At 61.4% G+C, this 20,443-nt stretch overlaps 2 protein-coding genes across 3 annotated transcripts; both read right to left on the bottom strand.

Annotated features, from left to right (window-relative positions):
- Positions 1 to 500: 500 nt before the first annotated feature.
- RABIF (RAB interacting factor) lies at positions 501 to 2,158 on the bottom strand. The gene is made up of 2 exons (XM_054576422.1): positions 2,020 to 2,158; positions 501 to 1,283 (listed from the first exon to the last, which is right to left on the bottom strand). The coding sequence occupies exons 1-2, from the start codon at positions 2,143 to 2,145 to the stop codon at positions 1,038 to 1,040; spliced, it is 372 nt and encodes a 123-aa protein (XP_054432397.1). The 5' UTR covers positions 2,146 to 2,158; the 3' UTR covers positions 501 to 1,037.
- Positions 2,159 to 3,955: 1,797 nt separating this feature from the next.
- On the bottom strand, positions 3,956 to 17,652 carry KLHL12 (kelch like family member 12). Of its 2 annotated transcripts, XM_054576507.1 has the most exons (12): positions 17,511 to 17,652; positions 15,809 to 16,029; positions 13,403 to 13,556; positions 12,140 to 12,357; positions 9,625 to 9,774; positions 9,256 to 9,370; positions 8,746 to 8,852; positions 7,870 to 8,065; positions 7,289 to 7,447; positions 6,873 to 6,971; positions 5,755 to 5,941; positions 3,956 to 5,578 (listed from the first exon to the last, which is right to left on the bottom strand). In XM_054576507.1, exons 2-12 carry the CDS (start codon positions 16,001 to 16,003, stop codon positions 5,452 to 5,454), a joined length of 1,707 nt encoding a protein of 568 aa, XP_054432482.1. In that variant the 5' UTR covers positions 16,004 to 16,029; positions 17,511 to 17,652; the 3' UTR covers positions 3,956 to 5,451. The 2 variants fall into 2 exon arrangements, with proteins under 2 accessions (XP_054432482.1, XP_054432483.1); XM_054576508.1 differs by lacking the exon at positions 17,511 to 17,652 and having other exon boundaries at positions 15,809 to 16,142.
- Positions 17,653 to 20,443: the final 2,791 nt, after the last annotated feature.

Raw genomic sequence — 20,443 nt, 5'->3', positions numbered from 1 at the left:
CAGGGGAGCAGCTGCGGGGAGCAGGGGTGAGGGGCCGCAGCGCACTGGGCCTCACGGCAGTTCCAGGTCTCCCGGACCGGGGGTGGGGGTGGGGGGGGGGGCGGGGCGGTGGGGGGAGGCCCTGAACCTGCTCACACTGGTTACTTGAGGGGATTCATTTCAGAAGAGAAGCAACGGAACGGACAGTCCTCCCGAAAGGCCCATAGGTTTGCGCCCCCCGCGGGGCTGCCGGAATGTTCGTCTTCTAGGTCTGGGTTGGTGGCAAGAGTCCAAAGTAACTGAAACTCTGTGGGGCGCAGGCCCAGCCGGTTCAGTAAACGACCAGTGTCCATTAAGGGAGTCTCTCCCGAGAACAAGGGAAGCGCGAACTCGTCCAGGGAAGGTAAACCTACCAACCCCAGGTGAGGCGCGAAGGCCCGCCCCTCCCGCGTCCCACGCCCGCCTCTGCGGTGGCCGGGCAGCCGGGGGGGGCAGCCGGGAGACAGCCGGGCGAGCTCCCCGCCGCCGCAGAGGAGAGGCCCGCACACCTGGTACTGGAGGTGTGTCCACAGGGCTCCTGATCAGTGGTTTAAATACAAAAGTTTGTAAATGCTGGAGTGTTAAAAAGAGTACGTTAAAGTCAGCCACACAATGAAGTCACTCTCAGACACCTGTGTGCTTTCTTGAACGAGAGCATCAAGAGCATCGTCGGTCGTGTGTCAGCGTGGCCAAGAGGCTGAGGACCGCTCGCGCCCGTTCTTCCAGAGCAGGAGGCCCGGGAGCTCCTGGGTCAGGGAGAGCCCAGCAGGACGCAAGGAGGAGACCAGACCTGCGAAGCGTCCCGGGCCGGACCTGCGCAAAAGGGAGCTCAGGCAACGCGTGACGCAAAGGGAAAGAGGCCCAGGGCGCAGGCAGAGCGTCAGCCTCCGCACGTCCCCCTGGGCGTGCGACACTGTAATTGGGGCAGAGAGGCAGCAGCAGAGCCCTCCCACCAGGCAGCACTGGCTCTGGTGACAGGAGGCTCTTACACGTGGGGGTGCTGGGCCCCCTCCCCTCCGCTACTCGTGGGAAACCCGTTCCAAGGCCACGTAGAAACTGTTCTTGTCATCTAGGCAGTGCCAGCCGATGGGTCCGATCTCACAGTCCGCGCAGACCAGGAACTTGATGTTGCCCACGTCCTTGGTGAAGCCCACGTTCTCGAAGGTGAACATATCGTCCACCAGCCAGTGCTCCAGCAGGAGGTCGCCCTCGGGGCTGCCGCCGGCGGCCAAGGCGGGCTTCTTCCGCATGGACGGCAGGAAGAGCTGCGCGGAGAGAACACACGCGCGCGGCGCTGGGCTGAGCGGACCGCGCTCCGGGAGCCGAGGCGTCACAGGCCGCCGCCCTGACTCTTAGAAGACACGGAGCCCAGGGGGCCCGGCCCGCCTCGCCCTGACCTCGGCTTGAGGCCCTGCCAGCCGCCCGGCCCGCAGACCCGCGCGCCGGCTCCGCCCCGGGTCCTGGCCAGGGGGCTCCTTCTCCCGGGTCAGGGGGCCTTCCTCAAGCAAACGCTCTGAACTGACTTCCCACATTGCCCACGGTATTTTTATTTACTTATTTTTTTTTTAAGTTATTGATTTTAGAGACAGGCAGGGGCAGAAAGAGAGAGAAACATCGATGTGTTGTCCCACTTCCTGGTGCGCTCGTTGGTCGGTTCTTGTTTGTGCCCTGACCAGGGGTCAAGCCCACAACCTTGGTGCGTGGGGACGGAGCTCTAACCACCCGAGCGGGACAGGCGCGCGCGGTCTAGCGGGCAAGCAGCACCAGGGCCCGGGGGCGGGGAGGGTCCTCCGCGGAGCCCCGTTCCCAGCCGTGAGGCCCCGAGCGCGGAGCCCGCACGTGGTGGTGGGATCGGGGCGAACCCGCACTTCCCGACGGCAAGTTGACCCGACAACGTCGCCTGCACTTTCTCCCGCTGGGGACGGCGCGGAGGGGCATTAAGATCCCGATTGGGAGCAGAGACGCCGGCCCCCGGCCCTGAGGCCCCGCCCCGCGCCCTACCTGCCGGCGGGAGAAGAGCGCCGTCCCCGGCTGCAGCACCCGCGAGCCGCAGCGCTGGCACAGCACCGCCTTCCGGTTCCGGCCCTCCGCCGACACCAGCTCGCTCGGCGGCGCCGCGGGATCCATCGCCGCCTCCGCCGCTGCTGCCACGGCCCGGGATTCAGAGCGCGCAGGCGCGGTTTGGTCTTGTCGGACTGCGCCGGCGCGGGGCTCGCAAGCAGCCACTGCCTTCTGCGCAGGCGCCCTCTGCCCCAAGCCGGACTGCACCGCGCGCGCACGCGCGCATGCACAGACGGCGTCCGGGGAGGGTCAGGTGCCGGCCGGCTTTGTGACGGGGTCACTGCCCGGCGACGACAAACCCCTCCACGTCATCGGGTCACCGCGCCTCCCTGACTGTAGAGTCGTCCCAGTTGAGCGTAAGCCCCTCGTTTCCCGAGACCCGAGTTCAGGGCCGGGGAGCGAGGGGCGCCCCTGAGGTGACAGCATGACGCGGGGCACACCCGGCTCCCGCAGGGGCTGCTCCCCGCTCCCCGCTCCCCGCTGGCGGCGTCTGTCCGGCCGGCGGCGCGACACGGCGCGGACGCGCTGTAGACACGGAGCTCCTGGGTTGTCACGACCTCCCTGTGGGCGGCCGCTGGTCCCTGTGGGAGACGCAGGGAGGGAGGTCTCGGTTGGAGGCGCCGCCGCACGCGCCGCTGAGCCTGGGTCCGGAGCCCCAGGCCCCGGGCCACCTGCCTGCGAGGCCGTTTCTCTCGGTCCGTCGTCGGCCCGGCGCTCGGGCGCTATGACATGCTGACCCGGCCCCGGGTGCCGACCGGGGTGGCCCTTGAGAACGGCCCTCACAGAAGACGGGATGCGGGGCGCACGGCAGGGCACCAGGCGGACCCTGGAACTGGACACAGGGGAGACCCGGGCCTGGCCGGGAAGGCAGGCCGCGGGGGGGGGGCGGGGGCGTAGGGAGCAGGCGAGGGCGGCGCGGCGCTTGGCCGACGCCGCGGCCGGGCAGGAACCTGTGACTCCAGAACGGAAACCACCTCGACGGTTCTCGACAGCCGGCCGCGTCCGCGTGCGCTGGGAGGGGAGGCGAGGGCGCCGGGAGGCCGCCGCGCCACGAGCCTGCCGAGATGGAGGCTGCGCCGCGACGGCCAGACGGCAGGAGCGGCCCTGGGACTGAGGACGGCGAATCCGCACGCGAGAGAAGCGACGGCCTCAGTGGCTGGGCGACCGCGTGACAGGCTGCTCAGCGAGGGGCGGACGGAGGGACGAAGCGCGGGAACCACCGAGCCGGGCCGCTCTGCGTGGGCACCGCCGCGTCCTCTGCGCAACCCCCGGCTGCCGCTCCGGGAGTCCGGCCTGAAACGCGCCCCCGAGGCCGCGTCGCGGTCCTGCCCGGGGCTCTCGCTGCGCCAGGGCCGTTCGGTGGCCGGCGTTTCGCCAGCCGGCACTGCGGCTGCTTCGGGGAGGCTGGCAGACCCCCTCCGGCAGCGGGCCCTCCCTCTGGCTCCCTTTCCCTTTGCTCGGGGAACCCTGGGTCCGGGCAGTTCGCAGGCCTTATGCACAGCTGCTCTGCGGGCCATGAAGCAAGTGGAAGGGCTGCGGTGACCAAAACCCCCGAATGCAAGCGGGTGCTAAAGGAGCCTCTTCCCGATCCCCTTTAGGTTCTCAGGGACACGCCAGGTGTGCGAGGACCAGCGACCCCGGCAGATTCACACATTTTCCTGGTGGCGCCCTTGGGCCGTTACGTGGCCACCACCAGTTAACGCCACAGAAACAGTGATGCCACGTGACACGAGGTGAACTGGCTGAAGAGCCGGGGCCCCCAACTCTCTGCAGCCAGTGCTGATTTGTCACAAACTCAAAGCATTTGAGACAGATGATTTTTAATATTTTCTTAAAAAAATACAAAGGAAACAAACTCTTTGGGTCCCTTAAATTCAGGGAGGAAAAAAATGGAATTTCAAAGTAAAGGGAAAGTGCCTTGTTGTTTCGCTTCTCACGTCCCCAACCCCCAGCACCCGCACAGGACGCGTCTCCCTCCGTGACACGGGGGAGCCGTGAGTGGCGGCTCAGAAGTGCCGCGAGCAGGCACGGGACTGGCTGGGTTGCCCTTTGATACTCTGTCCTGGGACGGACGAAATTCACTCTAAGGACCCAGGTAAGGGACCCCTATAGTAGGAAAAGGATGAAATGTACCAAACAGCAGTAAAAACCACCCTTAGCAGAAGTGCACCCTAAAAAGGACAGGGCAATACCAGGTCGCTGAACTTCCAGCGGCTGCACCCCTCCCCCTCCCCCAAATAAATAGGACGGACACGTTAACAGCAGCACCGCATCTGCTTCAACAAGGGAGGTCTCCCACCCACTGGCGGTGAACCCGCAGGGGAGACACGGGCCCTGGCAGGGAGCGCGGCGACCACGAGACCACAGGTCCTCCTCCGTCCCACGGACTCCGACTCCGCCCGCCCGGCACCCGCTGTTCTCTCGCGCACAGGCTCCAGTGCCACGAGAGGCCACACCGCAGTCCAGAGCGACGTGGGGAATCAGAAGGCCCTTCTGAAAACCGCCCTCCTCCGCCTTCCAGGGGACGCTCACACGTCACCAAATTCAGGTCATGGCCAAACCCCGGCGCTCGGACGCCTCCTACCCCAAATAGTTGGGTTCCTGACCAAGCTGTTCAGGAAAACATCTCAGTTGCTGAGCAAAACTGGTTCTCAGCCTGAAAACCATTTCATGCTACCTGTATGGCCGGTCACCTGTATGAGTCAGTTTTCTAACAAACGGCTTCTCAAACAGCCTTCCAGAAGGAACTGAGTTCGAGACCCACGGTGCCACTCCACGCCCCTTCCTCTCAGCCCTGCCCCTACACGCAGCCCTGCCCCACACAGGAGCGTCACGCAGTCACCCACGTGCCGAGGCTGAGACAGGGCTCCTCCCTGTGCTTCCCTCCAGAGGAAACTATGCTGCCCCTGGCTGCCTGCAGACTAGGAAAGGTCTTTTTTCCTGGAAAACAAGGTTTGGATTTTATCAAGCTGCCTCAAGCTGGTGTCCTTCTAACCCGACATGGGCCCGATACTGCCCCATCTAGGCGGTCACACTCACCTGCATGCTTAGCCACACACGAGGCACATGTATATCCTCCTAAGCACATGGTAAACTAGAAAACCCCCAGGAAGTGCTGCCTAGACCAGGAGAGGGGCCTGGCCTCTCACACCCAGCTCGACGCGTCTCTTCCCATGAGCGTCCGTTCCCCACCCGACTCAGGGACAAGTTCCAGTGTGAGGGGCCGTGTGTCAAATAAGGACCAGCATCAGGACACCGGCCCTTGTAATCGCCCTGAGTACAGCGGGAAGCGGACGTTCCGGAAATGATCTTGATTCTCCCGCCAGCTGGCCCCCGGGCTGGTCACTCGCTGTGTGTGGTGTCCAGCAAGGGTCACTTTTCTCGGAGCACACACACGCCAGCGTCACAGCGCTGGGTCCCCATGGACGTCACTACCTCCCAGCTGTCGATGACGGGGTCATAGCACTCGATGCTGCTCAGCAGGGAGTTCCCATCGTAGCTGAGGGGGGAGGAAGCAGAAAGGGGCAATGAGCTTTCTGTCCCTCTCCGTGCGTGTCCCACACGGAGGCTGCCATGGAGACATGCCCCCAACCCCCACCGTGCGCCCACCCAGAGCCGCGATTGGATCACACTGTCCTGATGCCGAGTGGCTGCAGCCTGGTTTTCAGCCCTCACCCTGCAATCGCATAAAGCCTGCCCCGAAGCACCGTGGCCCCCACGTAGCACCGTGGGGTGGTCATGCAGGTGACAGCCGCCCAGGAGTCGGTGCGGATGTTGTACGCTTCAACGGAAGACAGGTGGGCTGTGCCGTCGAATCCCCCCGCCACATAGATGTGGTCGTTCAGCAGGGCTACTCCCGCACCTGGGGGAAAAGGCACAGCGAGTCACCACTGCTGAGCCTCTGAGCTCCAGGACGGGCGCCCGCCCGCTGACGGCTGGCTGATCGCCGGGGAGCCCAGGGATGCGCACCAGGGCCTGACGGCCGACGTGGTCCGTCCGGCTCAGGCTACCCCCTCTGTAAACCCTCTGGTGGGGGTTGAAATAAGAATCAAAGTGGTTCTTGCTTCCACCTTTATCGATTCAGGCCCCGACCCTCTCATCAGCAGAAGAGGAGGAAGTGGAAAAAAGAAGGCAACCAAGGTGGCGAGGAGGAGAGGCGCTGCGGCTGCGGCTGCGGCTGCGGCTCAGGAGCAGTTTTACCCAGAGGGCACGGCTCAGCTCAGCAGGCGCTCTGACCCAGAACCCACCCTTCCCCCGCAGGGAGCGCCTGCGTCTGTCAGGCCGTGTCAGCACTCGCCCACGTAGCGTGTGCTGCACACACAACGCCGCACCGGACGTGGCAACGCAGGGAAGGCCCTGGCCGGGGGGTTCAGCCGGGTGGGGCGCGGTCCAGATACCCACAGCGGCGGGTTTGCTGCCCGGTCCGGGCACACACAGGAATCAACTAGCGGATGTGTAAATAAGTGGAACAACAGAGCCTCGTTTTCTTTCTCTCTCTCCAAAAATCAACAAACATAAAATTTTTTTAAAATGCGGGAATGGAACAAGGACATAAAAGTGAGTAAAACAAGGAGGTTTCTGCCCTCCAGAGCACACTCCGCTAGAAGGTTCAAGCTGGCTGCACTCTTACGACCCAGAGGAACCAGAGGCGAGGAGGAGGGAACCTGACTCGTGCCTCCTGAGTCGGAGTTGGAGGAAATGCACCTGATCGGCCCGGCCCTGTGGCAGGGCCGCCACCACAAGCAGAGCGTGACGGCCGTCCCGTCCCATCCCGCAGATCTGACGGGTCTTACCAGAGCGCTTGGTGGCCATCGGTGTCACGCTAGTCCAGTGTCCTGTATGGGGGTCGTATTTCTCGACTGAATTTAAGATATTCAAGCCATCGTAGCCTCCTGCAAGACAAAGCAGAGGCCATTCCAGACAGAACGAGAAACCCAGGGGCTGACTCCCACCCCGTCTTTCTCCTCGTGTTCCAACCGATTCTTCAATCTTGCTCTCCCCCAAGAATTCCAATAATCCAGAGAAATCTCATAGAATCCCATGTCTGCCTCCAGGAAAAGCTCATCCCAGTTTATGGAGCTATATTGGAATAGACCAGGGTTTTAGTTGAAGGCCACTTAGGAACTTAATTCTGGTAGAATGGGACTCCCGCCCGCCCACAAAGGCTGGCACCCTCATGGCCCCTCCCATCCCTGCTCGCCCCCAGCACCTAGACAGTAGATGACGCCGCCAGCCACCACCAGCCCGGCGCCCTCCCGGGCTGTCTGCATATCTCCCAGCATGCTCCACTGGTCAATGTTGGGGTCGTAGCGCTCCATACTGGTGTGACGCCTACTCCCGTCAAAGCCTCCAGAGACATAGATCATATCTGCTCAGAATGAACAAACCGGAGACTATCAGAGAAGAAGAGATTTCTCATCACTCTTCTCTCTACCAACTACTTACAAGTCTTTCAAATGGGAGCAAAAACAAAGTATTTCTTGGGGGATAGGTCACTTAAATTTTATCAGTAAGTAAGAGGGCACAGTCAAGACAGAAAAACAATGGAATGGGGTAGACTCCTCGAAGTCCTCCAAGAGCCGCGCCGTTCACGGTGTCTGAGAGCCGACTTCCCTCTCGGCACGTCACGACTCGGTCCACCAAGCAGCTTTGACAATGCGGCTATTTCCACAGCAAAAGGAGTGCCAGTCCTCACCGGTGCCCCCGCTCCGTGCTCCCGCCAGACGACAGGGAAGGACAACTCCCGACCCAGCCACAACAGCGAAGCGCCGCCCTGCGCCCCCAGCCTACCTCCCAGGGTGGTGGCACCAGCCAGGCCTCGCCGGACGTTCATCGGGGCGACGGAGTACCAGACCCCATCCTCATCTGCTGTGTAGTCTAGACACTCCACTGAACTGAGGCGGGAACGGCCGTCGTAGCCACCAATGACATAGATCCGGTCATGCAAGGACACGGAGGCCACATAACGTCTCTTCCGAGTGATGCTCTGTGGGGTCACGAGAGAAGACACAGAGCACTCCCGTCAGGCGAGCCTTGCTCCCCGTTCCTGTGGGCAGCGCGGCCCCTTCACTGGCCAGCAGGCGCTCTTGCATCCTCGGCGGCCTCCAGCTGCCTGCCCGCTGCATGGACATCAGGCCTTCTGCACGTCCGCCCCACTCCAAGCTTCCCGGTACCCGGTACCCGACTCCTTTCTAGTCCCCAGGGCTCTGGGCTGCAGAGTGAGACCCACCCGTAAAGTGGAAGGCTCCCCCGCTGTTGACCGGAGGGCCAGGACGCAGTGGCCCTCCAAGTCCAGAGGGATGACGGGAAGTCTGCACGTTCTCTGGGGATTAATAGTGTTCGTCCACCACTGAAGCAGAGGCAAACCAAGGGAGACAAGCACAGACTTCCGTGCTCAGTGTGACCTAACGCTGAGCTCGGGGAAACAGCACAGCCGGGGGAGCGGCAGGGAGCGAGGCAGCAGGTGGCCAGGCGGGCCACTGCCGCCTCCCTGGTCTCATCCCAGGAGGCAGTGACTGTTCCCCGAGGACCTACGGTGTGCGTGACGCCGCTGCGGCCAATGCCGGGCAGTCACCAGGCTTCTGTCCCCGGGCCGGGCTCCTCATGCCCGAGCGCCAGGGCTGAGACAGGCGCTCCTGCCGCGCCGCTGCCTGTGCCTTGACTCACCGGCAAGAAGCTCCACTCCTGCGTTTTGGGGTCGTATTTTTCCACCACGTCGATGGGGGACTGCTGGCTTCCGAAGCCCCCAACCACCAGAAGCACTTCGTTGGCCCCTGAGGAGAAAGGGAGGTCATGTCGCTGTCCTCGGCACCAGCGAGGGCCCCGCCCCGCGCTGTCCAGTGTCCATGGCGGCTCCTCCTCTCCTCGCCCGGTGGGGGGGGCACCCCATGCTACATGGCATTAGAAGGAATCCCCAGGTCAGACTCCAAATACGCTGGAACCGCACCTGCCAAGTGACAAAGTGCTTTCGCACGCTTTATCCCATTTAATCCTCCAAACAGGGATGTAAAATAGGGAAAAAAGCTCCGGGGCTAAGTGCTTTGTCTGCGATAACATAATTAACAAAACATAAAAAACAAGTCTGGAACAAGGTCTCTGTGCTTTTTACGGAACGCCCTTCCCACCTACACCATGCAGCCCGGCAAGGCGCAGTTCCCTGCCAAGATGCCAACTTACCTAGACGAGCCCTGGTCCTGGGTCCCTGCATTTGACTTCGCAGCTCCGGCCTCAGATGGAACTTCTTCGCCTCGTCCACGAGGTCCCTGCACTGGAGGCTGCAGCGGATGAAAGGCTGGAACACACGGAGAGCAGGGTGAGCCGCGGTCGCCGATGGCTCTCCAAGCGTGAACGGCACGCTCACGATTAAGTTGTGCTGGTCATTAACCTCTTCACATAGAAACCGGCTTCTAAAACCCTGCGGGTCCAAGAGGCTGCCGGCAGCGACTACGCCGGAGGGTTCCAGAAAAGATGAGAAAAAACGAGGCCACAACACTAAGCGACCGAGTACGTGCAAGGTTTGGGGCCCGTGTGTCCCCCACGACTCGCCTCGGCGTCTATGACGTCGGTGATGTACCGGGGCGTCAGCAGGGGCATCCGGACATACTGCAGCAGCTCGGGCAGGGCCTCTTCGCGCGCCTTCCTGTTGTGCTTCACCCAGCTGACGACGGCCTCGAAGACCGGCTCCTCCGAGTCCACCTGCCGACGCACGACTCAGCCAGCCATCGCGGGCCCGCTCGGCCCCCGCCGTGCGCGCTTGCAAAGTGGCCGTTGCTGCTGCCCCTGCCCAGTCCCCGTCCCAGTCCCCGTCCCCACCCCCACCGTTTCCCATCTTCTGGGAACAGCCGGTTTTGTGGGAAAACAATCTTTTCACATACAACTCACCAAGATGAGAAGGCTAGGAAAAAGATTATAGTCAGGTTGGGCAAAATATTCAAGACGAATAGTGCCCAAGAAACCCTCAGTCACAGGCTGGCTTTTACTTCAGAATTTTCCCCACTCAAGCTTTTCGCGGCCATTTCTGAAACCCTGGGGGTGGCCGGGGAAGAATCCGTAGCCCCATCCAAAGCTGGCTCTGGGGTGACCCTCACCCCCGAGTGTCGTCTAAGGACCGACCACCGCCAGGGCTGCGCGCCTCGCCCCCGGCGGCCCCGTCCCCGCACCGTGGGGTGTCAGGCCCTGAGCTACCTGAGACAGCACACGCACTAACCATCTAGGTCTAAGCTTCCCTGTGACCAACCACAGAAGGCGAGGCACCCTAAAAACCAGTCCTACTCCCCCGGCGCAGCAGCAGGGGAAATGACACCCAAAACCTTCCGAAGACAAACGCAGAGCCAGTCCTGAGCCCTCCCGCCAGCCCGAGGGAGCCCTGACAGACCCCTTCCAGAATGTGACAGCAAGACACCACCCTGTGAACCTCCCCTGGGGCCTGGGAATATAGGAAACGTTCCGGAACGCCCACACATCCGACGGCTCCTCCGAACACCTGCGCAGTGCCAGGCACACCGCGGTGGACGGCTCAGACACGAGCTGCGCTCCGGGGGCGGGAGATCGCGGTTCAACCAGAGACCAACCCTCCAGACCCGCCGTTGCCCGTGGCCCCGGAGCAGCACTGGGGCTCTGAAGCCAAAAAGCGCGAATCCCCCTCAGATCGACTGGTGGGCCAGGGAAGGCCGCCCGCCGACATGAGGTCTAAGGCGGACTCCGACGGACGAGCAGCCGTCGGCCAGGGGAGGGTGAGGCCGCGGACGCAGGCGCAGCCGCACGCCCAGCAGCCTTGTTGGGGCGGCTGCATCTGCGTTCATCAAAACTGGGTTAAAGGGAGGTCAGCTTCCCGGTCCCACCAGCCACACTCGGGCGCCCCGGGGCCGCGGGGCCGCACAGCAGACACAGGCCCCCTCCTCCTGGACGTTCCGCCCGACGGTGCTGCTCTGCAGCGAAGCGCCGCCCGCCCGCACGGCGGCGGTGAGGGCGCACGGCGGCGGTGAGGGCGGGCCGGGCCAGCGCCGGGGCTGGCTCAGGAGCGGCTGGATCCAGGCGGGCGCGGGAACTGCCCACGCTGATGTCCGTCAGGGCCACCCCAAGGACCGCATGTGGAACAGGTTGGGGGGATGAGAGCTGGGAGCCCTTGAAACTGAGGACCCACGAGTGTCCGGGAACCCACGAATTCAGGGTTCATTTTCTACTGTTATCCAAGGAGAGCAAGGGGGGAAGAAAAGGCACTCGTAGCCTTCCCGGAGAACCGCCCTTCTCGCGGCAGGGGAAACAAAACCAGCGGGCGGACTTCCACCCCACCGCCCGGCCACTCGCTGGGTGACAGGCCCGGACAGCTGGAGGCGAAGGCCCGGGCCCCTGGCAGCCGGCAGCCCTGGGCTGGACGTCTCGCGAAGCTGCGCCGGCGCACGGGGACGGCTTAGGGCTGCCCTGGCGGACGCAGCCTCGCTGGGCGCAGCGCTGAGCGCTGCCGGGCCCCGGGTCCTAGGCCCTCCCTCCCACTCCCTCGTCCCCCGCAGGGCACTCTGGACCCGGCTCCTGCTCACCCCACCTCTTCCCTTCCCAAGGGACCCCAACTCTTGTCCCTCCCTTTTGGGTTTCCTTCACCCCCAGGTTTACGCCCTCTCTGCCACGTGACGTCCTCGCTCTCAACAGGCTCCTTGCTCTCGTTAGACTCCACGGGAGTCACTGTCGCCGCGACCAGCACTCCGTGACTTCTCTGAACACAAGACCTGGGCCCACAGGATCCGGCACACGGGCTGCGTGACACTCGCGGCTGACTGGGCAGAGAAGCCCGTTTCCTCCCAGCGCCTGCTCCGTCCGCTCCGGAGAGCAGCGATTCCTGACCACCGGGCGCGCGCTCCATCCCGGAGGGCGGTGACCCCTCCCCGCAAACACGCAAGCGCACGGGCACGTCGCTTCCAGGCAGGCCAGGGGGCGGGGCGGCCAGAGCGCGCGCTTGCCGAGGATGCGCTGCCGGGACAGCAGCACAGTAACCCCCCGTTGCTCTTCCCACGGAGCGGGACCCCGGCTGGCGCGAAGGTGCCGCAGGCCGAAGCCTCGCCCGCACCTGGATCTCGTCGCACTTGATCAGCTTCTCCACCTCCCCCTGACCGAGGAGGATGAACTCCTCGTGCTGCACCACCTCCGGGAAATGCTTCTGGCTGAACACCTCGGCCGCCTGCATCAGGTCCACGCAGCTGTGGGTCTCGGCGAAGTCCCTGATGCCCAGGCAGTTGGACGGGTCCAGCTGGCTCTCCAGGAACTCACAGCAGGCCTGCTTCACGCCTGCGGCAGACGCAGACGGCGGCCACTCAGGACCCGCGGCCAGAGGCGCGCTGGTCTCTGCCCTCGACCGCACCACCCCGCACGGGACCACGGGCGCCCTGGCTCAGCACCGGGGCATCCGATCAGAGACTCCGTGCCTCCGGACCTCACACCCCACTTCTGGGTTTTGTGCCACGTGCCCTCCAGCAAGGCGTTTACAGTGGCCTCTGCTTCCGCGAGATGTGTTGCTTCCACAGACGCTGGCAGAATTAAGCCAAAATGTCTAAAGCGCACAGTCAAGCTATAAAACCAACTATAACTCAGCATAATGTACCTAATTTCTACTCCACGTGAAAGTTTGCCTCATAAATTATATAACTGCTATGCTGCACCCCTGAAACTAATCGAATGGTGATTATCAACTGTAATTGAAAAATTAAAAACATTTTTTAAAACTTACTAGAAGGCTTTGGTAAAAAAATAAAGGAGATACTAATACCTATCTCCAATCTATCTGCCTGAAAAGGTCAGCTGCAAGCGTGACGTTGCAGCTGCGCCGTGGTGCAGACGCGCTGCTCCAGCCACGCGTCAAGGGACGCAACGGACCTGCCGCCGGAGGCCGAGGACGTCCACTGGGCGCCGGAAGGGCTCCCTCGCTGGTGCTGTGAAAACCTCCCCCTTTCATTTCTGTGCGTCAGTGAAAGGCTGCCACGCACACTTCGTATGATTCAAACGCCAAAGGCACAGAGGCACCCCCACGAATGGTCGCCCCGGCCCCTCTAGCGCCCTGGCCCCCTTGTCCCCTCTGCGTGGGCAGGAAGCAGCACCGGCTCCTCGTTTTCCTTCCCTGCAGGGCTGCTGTGGGCACATGTGCAGGAAAATGCACCTGCCACCTCCTCCCTTTTCCTGAACAACCGGCCGAGAGCATCTCCGCGAGAGAGCCGAGTGCTCACGCCGGGAGAGGCCCGTCTCTGTGCCGGGGGCCGCACGCGGCGGGACTGCGTGGATACCCCTCACGTGAGACGTCCCAGGGCCACGCGGGTGCGAAGGAGAGCGGCAGCTGTACCTTTCAGCTGCAGCAGACAGGCTGCAGGCAGCAGCTCCTGCACGTTCTCCACTGTCACGTGCACCGTCTCCGTGTACACGAAGTCCAGCAGGATCTCCATGGTGGAGGCGGTCAGACCCTGGATGTCCACGTGCGGCTTCCCCTTCTCCGAGAGCTGAGGGTGCAAAAGGTGTGAAGCCACAGCGGTGAGAACTCCCCGAGATGAAGGCAGCATCTCACATACGAGGGCCTGAAGGGCCGTTAATGTTAACTGAATGCACAGTTGATTTTTTAAATTATGATCTCTTTTGTTTGATTTGTATCAAGGAAACATCGCTTAGATTTTGTAGCTGCTCCAGCGGGGGAGGAACTGTGTGTAACCCACAGCACACAGTGAGGCGACACTTTCCTGAAATATCAATTTTACCAGTGAATTCGTATAAAAACACTGCTTTCGTATAAAAACACACACAGAGGTGACAGCACAGAATGGACACTTCCACGGACACACCGCTGGTATCCATGAGCTTTAAGGCAAAACACAAAATTCTAACAAGATGTCATGCTCGCAGAGGACCCCGTGGGTTATGGCTCCAGACCCTCCAGGCCTCCCTGTTCCCAGACTGCGTGTGGGGACAGCAACCGGACACGCAGGTCCTCTGAGGGGCCTTCTGCTGCGAACTGACTACATGCAAATGAGTTGTTCGATGCTCTGCAAGGCACCGGTGGGGTCCGATCTGGGGGGGCCGGACCCCTGGTGGTGCGCCCGGGGGCGGCTACCTCCCTGGGGCTACGAGCCGTAATTACTCGTACAAAGGAAGATGAAACCACCTGGCGTTTTCTTGACCAATGTCAATTCAAAAAAAAGGACCATAAAATAATCACTGAGAACAAAAAGGAGAGGCTTCTCCTACGAAGTCCGCACCGACGTCTGACCGTGCGGAAAGGCCTCGTCCCCAGCGGGTCACGCCCCGCGGCTACGGGAAGCGCGCTCCCCGCCCAGCCCACGGCCACCCCCGAGGCTCCCTGGAGGACACTCGGGGGACCGCACAGGACGAGGGCCTGGGAGGTTACAGCACAGGGTCGCCGCCGCCTGGCCTGGCCGGACACCTGCCAGGTCTCCACGCTTCTCCCACCAGGCGCGGGACGGGGCGCCGGCTCGGAGCACCATCGGCCACGTACCCGGTCTTGACGCCAGACCAAGGGCGGCAAGACCGCACTCCAGAGGCCGAGGGCACAGCAGTGAAAAGCGCTTCGGGCTCCCACCAGGAAAGTGAGGGTTAGACCCCGTTCTGCACATTCACAAGCCACGGGGCTCGGGGCGCGTCTCTGACTGGGACCCCGCTCCCTCCCTCATCTGCACAGCGAGGCGGCAGCAGGCGGCCCTGAGCGGACGGGGTGTGGCCGTCGCCTCGCACAGTCCAGCAACATCCTCACCGAGGCGACGGGATGAACAGCAGGAAAACTGGTGGTTAAAACATTTTTTAAGTGTTACCACTTTTCCGGCATAGATGTAGGTGGTGTACTCAACTCTCAAGATCAAGGTAAAAAAATCAAGGTAATTTACTTAAAAATCAGACTTGAGATCTTGAGAGCAAGCTGCAGGGAGACCTCTGATGACCCCCCCCCCCCCCCCGTGGGCCTGGACCAGGCGCGGGCCCTGCCCGGCAGCGGCGCCAGTCCCGCCTGCCCTGCTCCTTAACATACGCTGACAACAGGGCGGGTCTCGGCCTGTTTCTCGGTCTCCAGGCCGCGGAGACCCTCCCGCCAGCGCCCGCCGCTGCCCGCGCTCTCAGGGCGGCTCGTAACACGCTCACCAGCCTTGCCCTACGCTGCATGCGTGTCCCCAGTCCCCAGCGCAGCCTCCGTCCTGCTCTGTGAGCGCGGCTCGCTCTCTAGTCAGGCCAACCTCCTCCGGACCCCCCGCCGACTGCGCATCCCCAGAGCCAGCTCCTTTCCGGGCGCGGCTCCCCACACCTGCACAGCCCCCGCTTGGTCCTCTTCCTCTTGCTGGAAACTGCTCTCAGGTCCGTATCAGCAGGGTGAACGCTCACCTGCTTCACGTACTGTTAAACGGAGGGGGGTGAGGGCTGAACCCCATGTCCCCCTTGCATGCACGTTAAAATACTAAACACTAGATGGAGAAAAACATTTAAAAGAACAACAAGCAAAACCCAACTCTGAGTTTGTGTGTGTGTTACCACATGCGAGGCACTGTCCTTAGCTTTTTGTGTGTGATTTTGTCAAATGACTGTCACAGTAACTGAATGCCAGCACGCGGTCCTATTATCCCTAACTTAGGGGTGACGCCACTGGGGCGCGGCCAAGGGGCAGACCGTGCCTGGGGCCTGCCCATCGCCCACCACCCCCTCGGACGTCTACGGCCGCTGGCGAGGCGAGGGCCCCACCGCGGGGCGCGCGCCGCACCTCGCTGGTGAACATGGCGCAGAAGTAGTCGCTGCAGGCCGCCAGCACGATGCGGTGGGCGGGGAAGTCCTTCTGCTCCACGCGCAGAGTCACGTCGCACAGGGTGTTGCTCTTCCTGAGCGAGTTCATCGAATTGAGGATGGACTTGGCATGCGTGTTTGTCATGATGTCTTTGGGGGCCATAATGCCTCCCATCAAACGACGAAAGGGGTCCTAGGATTCTGGCAATTCAAGAGGAAGAAACAATGAGCACAGGTGAATATTTATCTTTCTTGGAAGGTTTTATGACTTACCTATTTATTTATAGAAAGAGGGAAAGGAGGGGGAAAGAAACATCCACCGGTTGCCTCTTGCGCATGCCCACCCGGCTGTGGGCTGTGACCGGAACGGAGCCGGCGACCTTCCAGCTCGCGGGCCGCCGCCCGACCCGCTGGGCCCGTGGGCAGTCGGCAGCGCGCAGCAAGCACGTTTGAAGGACGGGAGCAATGGAATATTTTCAAGTCGTTTTGCAAACGAAGGGCGCTTCCTCAGAACCAGACACTGGGTGGAGACCACCCGATCCTGGCACCGCCGCCATCACCCGGCCATGAACGGTCCCAAGAACCATCTCCCACCTCGAATCGCAGCAGCACCGAGTGCCCGACACCGACGCTGCTCGCCGTCGATACACGGAGACGCCGCGCATCCCGAGGCTCTGCTGAGGCCGAGACTGGAAATGGTCAAGTGGCAAAGGCGAAACTGCCTACGGCCAGGGCGCCAGTGTCATTGACTAACTGTCCGTGGACTAAACGCGCCGGTGTGTACGGTGTGTATTTCGAGGGTGGGGATCCTGCTTTACGTGTTTTCTACCTCGGCATGCATACAATAAATGCAGTAAACGAACACAAGAAAAGCTACGTGTCCAGCTTAGAGCAGTGAAGACGCTTTTCCTAAGGAAGTGCGCGGAGGGCCCGTCCGAACACTTCCAAGCGGCCCTGGACGCGGGCGGCCCCCACACCGGCCCGCGGCTCCGCTGGGCTGCGCCCCGAGGCCCCGGGGAAGCGCCGCCGGCCCCCGCCGCTCAGCCGTCCGTCTCCGCCAGCAACTCCGCATCTGCGGAGACTCCCCGCGGTGACACTAGGGCCTCCCCGGGGCAGAGACTGTCCGACTCGCGACTGACTTTCCGCCGCAGCCAGGCACTCGCAAAGGCCAGTTGCACGCGTGACAGATTGTGTATGAAAGACTACAACAGGGCCTGTATTCAAACACCAACGCGAGAAGTGCTTTCTCGACTATCGACCAGCTTCGGTCACACTTTTTTTCCTTCAACGACAACGTCGCGGGGGGTGGGGGGGTGAAATGGGGTGGCTATTTAGAGACTCGGTCTTACTGGGGACCCGAAACTTTCTTAAATGATTCAAGAACACAACCGCCGTTTTTGACGAGCGGCACCCTCGCCGGACGCAGCCCGCACCCCTCCCAGGACTACGAACCACCCGGCAGGGTCCCGCTGCGGGGCTCCGGCCGGGCGTCCGGTTCCGGAGCGGCTCCAGTCCAGGCGCGGGGAGGGAAGGAAGGGCCGACAACGCCCGGCGCCGCCGGCGGAGGCCCCGGGGGCGGGACTGAGGGCCCCTCCGCCGTTCGCTTGGAGCAAGGCGACGCGGGCAAGGCCCGCCCGGCGGACGCGGACAGCGCGCCGAGCGCCGCGCTCCCGTCGGCTCACCTGCGCCCGCCCGCGGGGCGGGGACGAGGGGGGCGCGGCCCAGGCGGCTGAGGCGGGGGAGCCCAGGCGCCGCCGCCGCCGCCGCCCCGACCCGAGGTTCGGGAGCCGTCCCCGCGCGAGTCGTACCGCGTCGTACCCCGTCGGCCCCACCGGCCCCGCGGGCGCGCGACGTGATGACGTTCAGTGCGAGGACCGCCCCTTCCGCTCGGGTCGCGCCACGTGATGCGACGCCGTCACGTGATCGCAGGCCCCAGGGCGCGGCAGCGGCAGATTCGGGAAGGTCGGTGGGGGGAGGCGGACGGTGGGGGGAGGCGGACGGTGGGTCGCCGGGGCGCACCCCGGGACGCGGCAGCGGCAGATTTGGGAAGGTCGCCGGGGCGCACGCGGCCTCGCGAGCGGAGGACGCCGGCGGTTCCCGATCCTCGAAGCTGAGGGCGTGGATGTCCTCCCCGCCAGGGACTCGGGAACCGGCTGCCGTCGAGAAAAGCCACGAGGCTCCTCGCTCCAGTAGCCATCGCCCACGGTGGCCTTTCGGCGGACCGCAGCGTGGGAGCCCGCCGACGCTGAGGCCTGAGCTCAGCCGGCCGTGCGTCTGCACCCGCGGGCCCTGCAAGGTGGACGCCAGGTCTTCGGTGCCCCGCTCCGCCAGCGCTGACGTCGCCGCTCCCGGCGCTCGGCTTGCGAATGTGGCACCTCTTCTCTTTGACTTGGGTGCACTTACCCTAGTGGCTCGGGGGGAACGAGGTTCTTTTCCTCCATGGGGTCTTTGATGCCTTACGGTAATAAAACCGTGGCCGAGGGAGTAGCAGCCTCATTTCACTGTTTCCATCATTCCAGTCGTCTCTTGTCTAAAAGGACCCCCGACGTCGTGGGCGGGAGTGCAGGATCGGTACACGTTCTATGGGGGCAGTTCGCAAAAGTGCACCAAAATTATGCACGCCGACATCCCTTTTCAGCGATTTTGATGAATTTATCCTTCGAAGCTACTCTTGCACATGGACAGTGATGTTTGTGCAGGTCGTTCGTAGGTTGCATTGAAAACGTCAGTGTCTGTCAGTAGGGAACTGGTTTTGTTAAGTACATCCGTCCGTGGAATACCGTGAGGCTGTGAACAGCGAGCGTGTAGTTCGCTATCATTTGAATAAAAAGGTTGGAAAAATACCCTCATATTTGCTTGTATATGTATAAAGTGCATTTGGAAGGATACAAAATAAAGTGGTAACATGTCTTTCGCGGGAGGAACTGGCGGCTTGGGAGACAGGGCAGGAGGGAGATTTTCCCCTTTGTGCCTTTTGAACTTTTCCGTAAATTAAAAGTATGTACAATCTGAAAGTAATCCTTGTTTTCTGGATGTGAATGCTAAATCAAAACATTTTTTTCCAGCGTGAGAAGGAACTTAGTAAAGGAGGCTTTGTCTGGGCCGTGCCCACTGCTTGTCCAGGAACAAAAGGCGGAGACCTTCCCCCAGGACAGACATGCCCAGGGGCCGGTCCTGGGTGGTCAGAGCCGCTGAAGGGTTCCAGTGGAGGAATCAGTTTGCCTCAGACTCTGGGTCAGGCCCGCAGAGTACGTGGTCGAATCTGCGAACCAGTGGGGCAGAGTCCAAAGGCTCCCCCAGGTGTCTCTGCCCCCTTCGTATTTCTTTCCTACATGTTTCCCCTAAATAAAATCCTTTATTTTTGGTATGTGCTCCCGGAAGAGCCAACTGTCCGAGTTCAACAATTTCTTTGGATATTACCCATTTGCCATAATTTAAGAACTTACTAATGTTCCCAAAGTTGTTCTGTAACTGAAAATGGGTGCTTTCTAGGTAGAAATGTTAGCTGGGAAAGGGGCAGACACAGATTCTTGGCTTTTCCTCCTCCCACCCTGCTGGATCGGCTGGACCAGACCCCGATCAGACCGGATGAGTGGCTGCCACTCGGATGCCTGCAGGGCAAGGCAGGAGGGCGCGGAGCAAACACCCGCCCCAGAGGGCACCGCTGCCCCACCCCCCACTGCAGGCCAAACGGAGCTTGTTTGAGGGATTGTGGCTTCTGCTATGTGCTCACGTCTTTCTTAAAACTTTTTAAAAGTTTTTTAAAACTTTAAAGTTTTTTTATTAAATACACTACCTACATGCAAGTATACTCCTGGCCTAAAGAACACCCAGGTAGTCGTCATCTGGTTAAAAAGAACATAAGCTGTGGCTCCGAACTATCCTTGTGTGTTCCCTCTCCTGCTCTTACCCCTTCTGAGATAATCATTTTTCCTGAATATTTCCTTTTTAAATTCTTACCATGCTTGCAAAGTATCCTTAGTTTTGCAAATTTCTGAACTTTACATAAATGCAATCAGACCACACATGTCCTGGAAGTTGCTTGTCACTGTAATGAATTTTTACTTCACAATAGTGCTTCGTTGTATGAGAAAGTCAAGATTTCTCTCCCATCCAACAGTTCTGGACACTTGGCTGGATCGCAGTGCGTTGCTACGACATCCGGCTGCAATGAGTTTTCTGATACAAGCTGTTTCTCAAGGGTAGTGTTTTCAAAGTGTGGGTTGTGAGCCGTTAATGAGTTAGGAAACAATTTAGTGGGTCAAACCAGCACTTTTTAAAATGAAGTCATTTAAGATGAATTTCAGATATGCCTCCTACTGTAAGGTGTTTCACAAAACGTTGGGAGGTTGCAACACGCGTGTGCATGGCCTGTGCACAGCCACGCGCATGGGCCCCACCAGTGTACTTCCCGGTCTGCACAACGTTCTGGAACTTTCATTGGTGCCAACCCGGTAGTGATCATTCTCCCAGTTGTACAAACTCTACCTTGAAGGAACCCATCTTTGTAACTCGAGGAGACCGCGCAGTGGCTCGGAAGCGCTGCGGGCCGTGCGCTAGGAGGCCTCGGGGCTGGACGTGGCAAAGGCCCAGGAAGGCAGGGAAGAGCCACCTG

The sequence above is a fragment of the Pteronotus mesoamericanus genome, unplaced genomic scaffold (assembly GCF_021234165.1).
Source record: "Pteronotus mesoamericanus isolate MK-2021 breed Mesoamerican mustached bat unplaced genomic scaffold, CSHL_Meso_final contig_347, whole genome shotgun sequence".
Classification (NCBI taxonomy): Eukaryota; Metazoa; Chordata; class Mammalia; order Chiroptera; family Mormoopidae; genus Pteronotus; species Pteronotus mesoamericanus.
This window is presented reverse-complemented; position numbering and strand designations above follow the sequence as displayed.